Below are 9,854 nucleotides of genomic sequence, written 5' to 3' on the forward strand. Positions count from 1 at the left end.
TCTACTTGAAGAACATTGTGTACTGGACATTGTGCTACACAGGAATGCAGGGTGGCGTCCCAAACCACATGATGCATAATACATAGGATATCATTGATGTTCTGGCATAATAATATACAACCCCGATTCCAAAAAAAGTTGGGACAAAGTACAAATTGTAAATAAAAACGGAATGCAATGATGTGGAAGTTTCAAAATTCCATATTTTATTCAGAATAGAACATAGATGACACATCAAATGTTTAAACTGAGAAAATGTATCATTTAAAGAGAAAAATTAGGTGATTTTTAAATTTCATGACAACAACACATCTCAAAGTTGGGACAAGGCCATGTTTACCACTGTGAGACATCCCCTTTTCTCTTTACAACAGTCTGTAAACGTCTGGGGACTGAGGAGACAAGTTGCTCAAGTTTAGGGATAGGAATGTTAACCCATTCTTGTCTAATGTAGGATTCTAGTTGCTCAACTGTCTTAGGTCTTTTTTGTCACATCTTCCGTTTTATGATGCGCCAAATGTTTTCTATGGGTGAAAGATCTGGACTGCAGGCTGGCCAGTTCAGTACCCGGACCCTTCTTCTACGCAGCCATGATGCTGTAATTGATGCAGTATGTGGTTTGGCATTGTCATGTTGGAAAATGCAAGGTCTTCCCTGAAAGAGACGTCGTCTGGATGGGAGCATATGTTGCTCTAGAACCTGGATATACCTTTCAGCATTGATGGTGTCTTTCCAGATGTGTAAGCTGCCCATGCTACACGCACTAATGCAACCCCATACCATCAGAGATGCAGGCTTCTGAACTGAGCGCTGATAACAACTTGGGTCGTCCTTCTCCTCTTTAGTCTGAATGACACGGCATCCCTGATTTCCATAAAGAACTTCAAATTTTGATTCGTCTGACCACAGAACAGTTTTCCACTTTGCCACAGTCCATTTTAAATGAGCCTTGGCCCAGAGAAGACGTCTGCGCTTCTGGATCATGTTTAGATACGGCTTCTTCTTTGAACGATAGAGTTTTAGCTGGCAACGGTGAATTGTGTTCACAGATAATGTTCTCTGGAAATATTCCTGAGCCCATTTTGTGATTTCCAATACAGAAGCATGCCTGTATGTGATGCAGTGCCATCTAAGGGCCCGAAGATCACGGGCACCCAGTATGGTTTTCCGGCCTTGACCCTTACGCACAGAGATTCTTCCAGATTCTCTGAATCTTTTGATGATATTATGCACTGTAGATGATGATATGTTCAAACTCTTTGCAATTTTACACTGTCGAACTCCTTTCTGATATTGCTCCACTATTTGTCGGCGCAGAATTAGGGGGATTGGTGATCCTCTTCCCATCTTTACTTCTGAGAGTCGTTGCCACTCCAAGATGCTCTTTTTATACCCAGGCATGTTAATGACCTATTGCCAATTGACCTAATGAGTTGCAATTTGGTCCTCCAGCTGTTCCTTTTTTGTACCTTTAACTTTTCCAGCCTCTTATTGCCCCTGTCCCAACTTTTTTGAGATGTGTTGTTGTCATGAAATTTCAAATGAGCCAATATTTGGCATGAAATTTCAAAATGTCTCACTTTCGATATTTGATATGTTGTCTATGTTCTATTGTGAATACAATATCAGTTTTAGAGATTTGTAAATTATTGCATTCCGTTTTTATTTACAATTTGTACTTTGTCCCAACTTTTTTGGAATCGGAGTCGTAATTTGTATTTTATATATACATTTCTATCAAGGGTTCTCAAATTTAGGGCAGCCAGGGACTTGTACAAACTCCACCATACAATAATATGCTAAATATTTATTGCAATTTTTTTTTTTTTTTTTAATTTCTGAACTCTCTACCAACACAACACTTTAGACCCAAGCTGTCGTTATTCATCAGCTTATTTGTTTTCTGGATATTTGGTTCTTCAGGTGATCAACAGTAATGGTGGGTTGTAATTTCTACCACTGTAACTTTTTTAATCACTGACAACCTGAGTATGCTTAATGGACCCCACTTGATTATATGCAGCGCCCTCCACAACTATTGGCACCCCTTGTTAAGATATGTTCTTAGGCTTCTAATAAATTCATTTTTTAAAAATAATATAGGACGGCAATGCAAAAAAAGAGAAAAATCCAACCTTTAATTCAAGTGCATTTATTCAGTGGGGAAAAAATCCCACATTTAAGAAATAATTCTTTTACATGAAATCATGTGTGCCACAATTATTAGCACCCCTGATGTTAATACTTTGTACAACCCCCTTTTTCCAACAAGACAGCACTTAATATTCTCCTATAACATTTCACAAGATGGGAGAATACAGAGAGAGGGATATTCGACCATTCCTCTTTGTGCAATCTCTCCAAATCATCCAGAGTCCTGGGTCCTCTCCTATGCATTCTCCTCTTCAGCTCACCCCACAGGTTTTCAATTGGGTTGAGGTCTGGGGACTGAGATGGCCATGGGAGGAGCTTGATTTTGTGTCTGGTGTAGATTTAGCCACATGTTTAGGGTCATTTTCTTGCTGAAAGACCCAGTGATGACCCATCTTCAGCTTTCAGGCAGAGGCCACCAGATTTTGATTTAAAATGTCCTGGTATTTCAAAGAGTTCATGATGCCATGCACTCTAACAAGGTTCCCGGGGCTTTTGGAAGAGAAACAGGCCCACAGCATCACCGATCCTCCCCCATACTGCACAGTGGGCATGAGGTGCTTTTCCACATACTCATCTTTTGTGATGTATTAGAGTGTTTGTTGCCAAAAAGCTCTATCTTGGTCTCGTCTGACCAAAGCACACGGTCCCAGTTGAAGTCTCAGTACCGCTTAGCGAACTCCAGACATTTACATTTATGCTTGTAAGTGAGAAAAGGCTTTTTCTGTGCATGCCTCCCAAACAGCTTGTTGGCATGTAGATGGCGCCTGATGGTTGTTATGGAGACTTTGTGACCCCAAGATGCTACTCTTTGATGCAATTCTCTAACAGTGAGCTTTGGAGAACTTTTTACTTCTCTTACCATCCTCCTCACTGTGCGTGGTGGCAAGATAAGCTTGCATCCTCGTCCAGGCTTGTTTGCCACTGTTCCAGTTGTTTTAAACTTCTTGATGATTCCTCTGACTGTAGATACGGGCAGGTGTAGGCGAGTGGCTATTTTCTTGTAGCCATTGCCTGACTTATGAAGGTCGACACACATCTGCCTTACTTGAATGGTGTGTTCTCTTGCCTTTCCCATGTTGAAGAGTGGATAAGAGAAATAGGCCTCTGTGTCACATCATATTTATACCCCAGGGAAACAGGATGTGATGAATTACTAATTAAAGGTTCCTAGATACTCTGATCAACTTTATAAACTACAGTAGAAATGACAGAAATGCTTCAATTACATTTATTTTCTAGGAATTATGGGTGCCAATAATTGTGGAACTGGTGATTTTATGAAAAATAATTATTTCTTAGGCAGGGATTTTTTTTATTTTTAATTCACTTGAGTTAAGGGTTACATTTTTTTTTCTACAATTTTCAGTGTGAGATTATGCTTCTGCGATAAAAATTGAATTTATTTTAAGGCTTTTAACACGTCTTAACCAGGGGTGCCAATAACTGTGGAGGGCGATATATTAATTATAAAATAGCGTGTGTGTGTGTGTGTGTACAGGTTTGGGGAGGAAAAAACCCAAGCTGGAAGCTGTAATTTTCTTCTGGCATTTTAATTTTTTTCAGTGTTGCAAGATTATGAAAGTAAAACCTGGACACATCATTGTTTGTGTCACAGTTCTAGTTACAACATAAGACCCTGGTGAAAGGAAAAACTTCCTTACATGTTTCTTCTTGCAACTGTATTGTGCTATATCAGACATTATGCAACTGTACTTCTTTCAAGTGTGGGAATAAATAAGCCCCGCCCTCAGGATGACCTGACGTCAAGGGTACATGACTCAAACCATTGAGTCAGTTGTGAAAATTGTACCATATTAACCATCACAGTTGAGTCATCTTACACCTTTTTTTTTTCATAAAACAGGACATAAGTTTATGAGAAGGGCAGCACGATGGTGTAGTGGTTAGCGCTGTCGCCTCACAGCAAGAAGGTCCTGGGTTCGAGTCCAGTGACCGACGAGGGCCTTTCTGTGCGGAGTTTGCATGTTCTCCCCGTGTCCGCGTGGGTTTCCGCCGGGTGCTCCGGTTTCCCCCACAGTCCAAAGACATGCAGGTTAGGTTAACTGGTGACTCTAAATTGACCGTAGGTGTGAATGTGAGTGTGAATGGTTGTTTGTGTCCGCCCTGAGATAATCTGGTGACTTGTCCAGGGTGTACCCCGCCTCTCGCCCATAGTCAGTTGGGATAGGCTCCAGCTTGCCTGCGATCCTGTAGAACAGGATAAAGCGGCTAGAGATAAGGGTGGATGGAAGTTTATGAGAACTTTCTCATAGGAAGAGGAAGAAACCATAAACATTGTCAGTTTGGATGAGCATGAAACCACAGCTGGTTTTAAGGTTAATCCCATTTAATCTTACACTGGGCAGCATGGCGGTGCAGCGGTTAGCACTGTTGCCTCACAGCAAGAAGGTTCCAGGTTCGAACATTGTGTCGCCGTGGGGTTCCTCTGAATGCTCCAGTTTCCCCCAACATCCAAAGACATGTGGTTAGGTTAACTGGCTACTCTAAATTGGCCGTGTGTATGTTTATTGTTTGATCATGTAGAAGGTTGTTTGAGCCAGGAAACCACTACTGTAATTGTCCCTCGAAACTCTGATGGGAGTCAGAACAGCTACATTGCTGTAGTGATATGTAGTACACCTTGTTCCCTATAAAAAACAAAATATTTAAAACTGGTTGCGTCATCTTTCTCTTGCTTCTACTTCTTATGCATGACAGCACACCACCTGGATACTGACAAGGAAATTGCTTTCTGTCTGTAAATTATTTATACATTTTATTTGAACAGGAGAGAGAATGACAGGAAATTGAATTATAGTGCTATGCAGCCCAACAGGATTATCAGTGGTATATTTCACATAATCTGAATAACATTTCAATAAAAATAAATGGCCTTTAAGAAGTCAGAACCTTACTGTGATTTACTATGCTCGGAATCATGGCTTACAGTTGACTGCAAAAGTTCGCATGGACGAATTACATGGAAGGACCAAAAATTTTCAAAGGTCCAGTTGGACATGCAGGATATCAGAGATTATTATCCATACAGAACACTTTTTCAATGGAATAAAAACATGTAGGCTATTCTATTCCCTTCTAGCGGGTTTCATTCACTTGCCCTGTGTCTGAAATCGCTCACTCGTTCAGTACTCTCTATGTAGGGAATTGCCATATAGAGGACTATACAGTGAGCTCATTGGTAAAATGAAAAAATGCTTTCGGACACTAATCCGTCGTGCTGGTATTTACGTCATTACTGTCGCACAATTAAAACGTGCCAGATCTGTCGGCTGGTGGGTTTTCAAAATAATAAATGCGTGCATGTATTTTTGCGATAAACCATATTATACTGAGCGTATTTCCCACACTAATAAATAAAAAGCACCTGCTTCTTTCAGTTCTTTTAAATCAAGGCTGTATAATTTCTTCTTTGCCACTGCTTTTTATTAAATCATATTTGAGACTTTTAATTTGATTTATTTCAGCACGACCACAATGCATGATGGGATATATTGCTTTGGTTAATGACCATCGTTGTACACTGCTTTTCATGATGCGTTGTGGGATACTTTGAGTGCACTATATAGGGTGTAAATAATCCTCACGAAGGTTTCGGACAGCGCTACAAAATGTCGTCCCCATTATATAGTGCTCTCTATAGTGAGTAGGAAGCGATTTCGGACACAGGTTTGGTTTGATAGCATGCAGTATTGTTAGCATATCGCTTATCCTCCGTGTATTACGTCACTCTACCCAATGGAGAATGAGCGCTGAATATGTTTTTTGATATTGCATGGTTGTCAAGACAACATGATGTCACATATCGGAAATGATGCGAATATTCAATGAGAGAGTTTTCTGCTGCACATGCGCAGAAGCATTTCTTTCTTTGCCGAGAAAGAGAAAGATGCATTAAATACCAGAAAGGCTACCAAAACTTCATTAGATATTCTTCGCACATCTTTACAAGAGAAAAACATACCAACGGACATCGAAAAACTGGAAGAGAGACACGTCGGAGATGTAAAACTTCTGCGCTAGCAAGCAACTGTGATGATTTGGAAACAAACGTGGCCGCCAGGTTTGCTTCGTTAAATACGGAAGATTTTGAAAGAGAAAGACGTGTTACACATTCCTTTCAGGTGTTCATGTATAATAATGATAATAAAGAAGACGAGTTCAATATCATGCTAGCTGAATGGAATATATCTGATATACCACTCAATGCCAGCCAATGCTATTTAAATATTTATATCATATTCAGAATGGGAGATGCAAACATTTATGATATTTATTATTTAGCTTAGCTTAGCATAATTATTGTCCTGGCATAGTATGTTTTTCAATTCGTCCTAAGGGTACAGAAATTTTCCCACACAAGCAATTATAAGCAATTGTATATCTTTAAACATCCTATACAACATACATTTGATGTTCCTTTACATCTTAATGATTATAATGAACAAATACATGTTACGTGCTTGTCTGTTTGACAATGTACTTGCTCAATTTTACTTGCGTTGTGTGCCGGTATTCAGTGCCTTGTATTTCACAAGATGAAGAGGATTTCCTCAGTACCATCTTCCTGTTTCATCTGCTCCAGCTGAACAGAGTGGCGACGTGGAGGCCTCCGGCCCCTTGCTTCCTGTCTATGGCCTTGCGTCTGTTCAGCTTTTGGAGCAGTGCTTGCCTCGTCACCACAGGAGCGTGTGGCTGTATTTGCAGTGGAACTAACTGAGATAGGAGGCAGGAAGGTAGTATTACGTGCCTGGGGCTTTAAACTTAACTGCTCCTGGGGTTTCCATTTTCTCATGGTGTTAAATCCACCCTGTGCAATTGGAGGTGCCAGAGAACGCGAGTTAGTGCTGCTATGGGAATGGTGGGGGTTTCTGCTGTTAGGAATTGGTGGTAGTGTTATAGTGCTGGGCTGGTCATGTAGGTGTGTGTCTGAGCTGGAGAAACTGAATGATAAGGTAGGAAACTGAAGTAAATTCTGTCCAGGGAGAACAGGTAGAGTGTTGCGTCGATTGTGGAGGTATGCTTGAGTTGGTGGAGCAAAGTTCTCTGCCTGGTTCATGCAAAACCTTCGGCCAGGTTTGAGGGTGACAGCTTTAGAGGAGCTACTCTGATCCACTTGCCGAGCAAGGGAGTCACAGCTGCTGTGCTTCACCTCTCTATCGTCTTCCTCTTGCACAGCTCCCTTCATAATCCTTTCTTCGTAGGTGCGACTGAGGTGTGCCAAATTGCGGATGGCTAGCCAGGGTTCAGAACTTAGCCGCTGGCGCTCTGACGTCTCTGGTTCTAGAAGCAGAGGTGAGGCCGCTCTGCTACCCCTCCTTCCTGAAGCTCTGAAATTGAAGATACCCTCTCCCTCAGTCTCAGAGTTTGGTGAGCCTGTCTTGATCTCGATGTCGGAGGGTGACATGCAGGCGACAGGTGAGGTGTCAGGCGATGGAGGCACGTTCAGATAGCGCTGGCTAACAGCGGCATCACCCGAGCTTCGATCTGTGGAGATGATGATGATGTCACGCCCCTTAGCCCTGCAAGCATCAAGCAGCACACGGATAGTATCCTGGTCGCGGGCATTGATGCCGTAGACCAGCGCAGAACCTCCAGCATAGTCCTCCATGCTAGGGTCAGCGCCAGCAGAAATCAGGGCTGCAGCCACCTCAGCACCAGCGCGCTCCATACAAGCGTACATAAGGGGTGTGCGTCCAGACTTGTCCTGGGCGTTGGGATCAGCATGGTGCTGGAGAAGGAAACGGATGAGCCTCAGAGAGGTAGTGTTTCCAGACTGGTCAGCCCTCAGCGCTCGGCATGTGGCTAGAAGAGGTGTCTCGCCTCGTTGGTTGCGCTCATTGACTTGGGCGCCCCCTTCCACCAACAGCCGAACCAAACGCATCTTGCCCAACTTGGCCGCCTTAATAAGAGGGCTTCCATCCTCCAGGTAGTCCTGCTGCTCAGCCATAGTGCCAAAGATCTGACTTGGTTTTCTTATCACCAACTGAAAATAGAATGAGAAATGTATACCTTCAAGATGTAGGCTGTGACAAGGTTTGATTCAGATCTTCTCATTGAGAAGAGAGAGATTTTGAGATTTTTGACCTCCGCTCATCTATGTCCATGTTTTGTTTTGTTTTTTTCTTCAGTGCTGATTGGTGAAAAAGGAAGGGAACAAAAACAGGAAATTCCTGTCAGCCAGAACATAATGTTTTGTTCTCTTTTTTTTTTTTTAAAAAAACAAGCTTGCAATACTTCCTGTACGTTTGCCAGTTTGTTACCAATTTAGTCACTCACTAGCAAATCAGTGTATATAAATAAACTTTTAGTCCATGATGGAAGGAGGCCAGCTTGGTTAGGCAATCTGTGTTTCTGAAAGTGCCTGTGAATGATTTTAAGCTTAAAATGTCGAGCCCTGAAGGCAGTACTGTAAGAGTGGGACCTGTTTGAATGTCCGCTGCTTTGAAATTCTTTCATGTCGGTAGGAAGGCTGACCGAGTTAAAAGGGAAAAGAGGTCAGCTGTACTGACTCAGCCTTCAGAAACATTATGTAACCAACCATTTATTTTACAGTCCAACAAGTGATGATACATTGTATCACCCTCTCACTTGATTTATAAAAGGAAATATTACATTTAATATATTTTCAAATTGTTATTACATCTTCACCTGATTACACATGGCATAAATAAAACTATAGAGATAAGTGTATGGTTGTCTTTAGTCCCTGATAGCATGCTTCCCTTCAGATATTTCCTAATAAGTCATGGACTTTTTTTTTTTTTTTAATTATTACATATATTTATTAGTTTTATGACACTGTTTCATTTTAGTAGTCAGTCTAAACAATAAAATGAACACTGACTTAATAAGAAACATGTCCTATGCTTTTGCATCTGAGCATCACTGTAAATCGTCCTTTCTCTCCTGTCCCGTAACTGCAAGAAACTTGGAACTGACCTGCTGTTTTCTTTGAGATCCCTGACACCTGCCGCAGGTCCCTGTCCTGGGTCTTGTGTGAGCAGACCAGCTTCAAGTCAAATGATTGGGAGATCTGTCAGAGGGAGTCAGAGAGCATGTTTTCTGATAGGGGAGGGCATCCTTCCACATGTCCATGCACATAAATGCATATGAGAACAAAATGGTATATTTTAACGAGACCGTCAATGACGGCATAGCTCACTCCGGGCCCATCTAGTCCAGAAGGAACGATCTAAAATGGGCCACCTTGCACAAGAAATGTTACAAGCTATATACACCCTAGGAATACCTACCAATTTGCCAGAAAGAATCCAAAATGGCGAGGAATTGACTAAGAAGAAGCGATTTTTGTTGAATTGCTCTTTAAGGCTTAATAACTTCATTAATCATTGGAATTAAGCAAATCTGGGTAGAAGTTATATACATCCTGGGTACCCCTACCTTCATGCCAAAAAGAATCAAAATCGGTGAAGAATTGAGGGAGAAGAAGCAATTTGTGTGGAAACTGCTCATTAGAGCTTAATTACTCCATATCTTCATTATTAATTGCAATTATGCAAATTTGGGTAGAAGCTATATGCACCCCAGGCAGATCTACTTTCCTGCCAAAAAGAATACAAATTGGTGAAAAATTGCGAGAGAAGAAGCGATTTCCATGAAATGTGGATGACGCCAGACAGACGCCAGACAACACATGATGGCATAAGCTTATCACTTAT

The 9,854-nt window shown here is 41.6% G+C and overlaps 1 protein-coding gene across 1 annotated transcript; it reads right to left on the bottom strand.

Moving 5' to 3' along the window:
* Positions 1–3,595: 3,595 nt before the first annotated feature.
* Positions 3,596–9,183, bottom strand: LOC132871776 (ankyrin repeat domain-containing protein 34C). Its single transcript, XM_060906271.1, has 2 exons — positions 9,115–9,183; positions 3,596–8,158 (listed from the first exon to the last, which is right to left on the bottom strand). The coding sequence occupies exon 2, from the start codon at positions 8,120–8,122 to the stop codon at positions 6,704–6,706; it is 1,419 nt and encodes a 472-aa protein (XP_060762254.1). The 5' UTR covers positions 8,123–8,158; positions 9,115–9,183; the 3' UTR covers positions 3,596–6,703.
* Between the last annotated feature and the right edge of the window lie 671 nt (positions 9,184–9,854).

Source organism: Neoarius graeffei, chromosome 23 (assembly GCF_027579695.1).
Source record: "Neoarius graeffei isolate fNeoGra1 chromosome 23, fNeoGra1.pri, whole genome shotgun sequence".
NCBI lineage: Eukaryota > Metazoa > Chordata > Actinopteri > Siluriformes > Ariidae > Neoarius > Neoarius graeffei.

Coding starts and splice junctions, on each gene's coding strand:
- LOC132871776 (XM_060906271.1), bottom strand. CDS start 8,122: ATGGCTGAGCAGCAGGACTACCTGGAGGATGGAAGCCCTCTTATTAAG.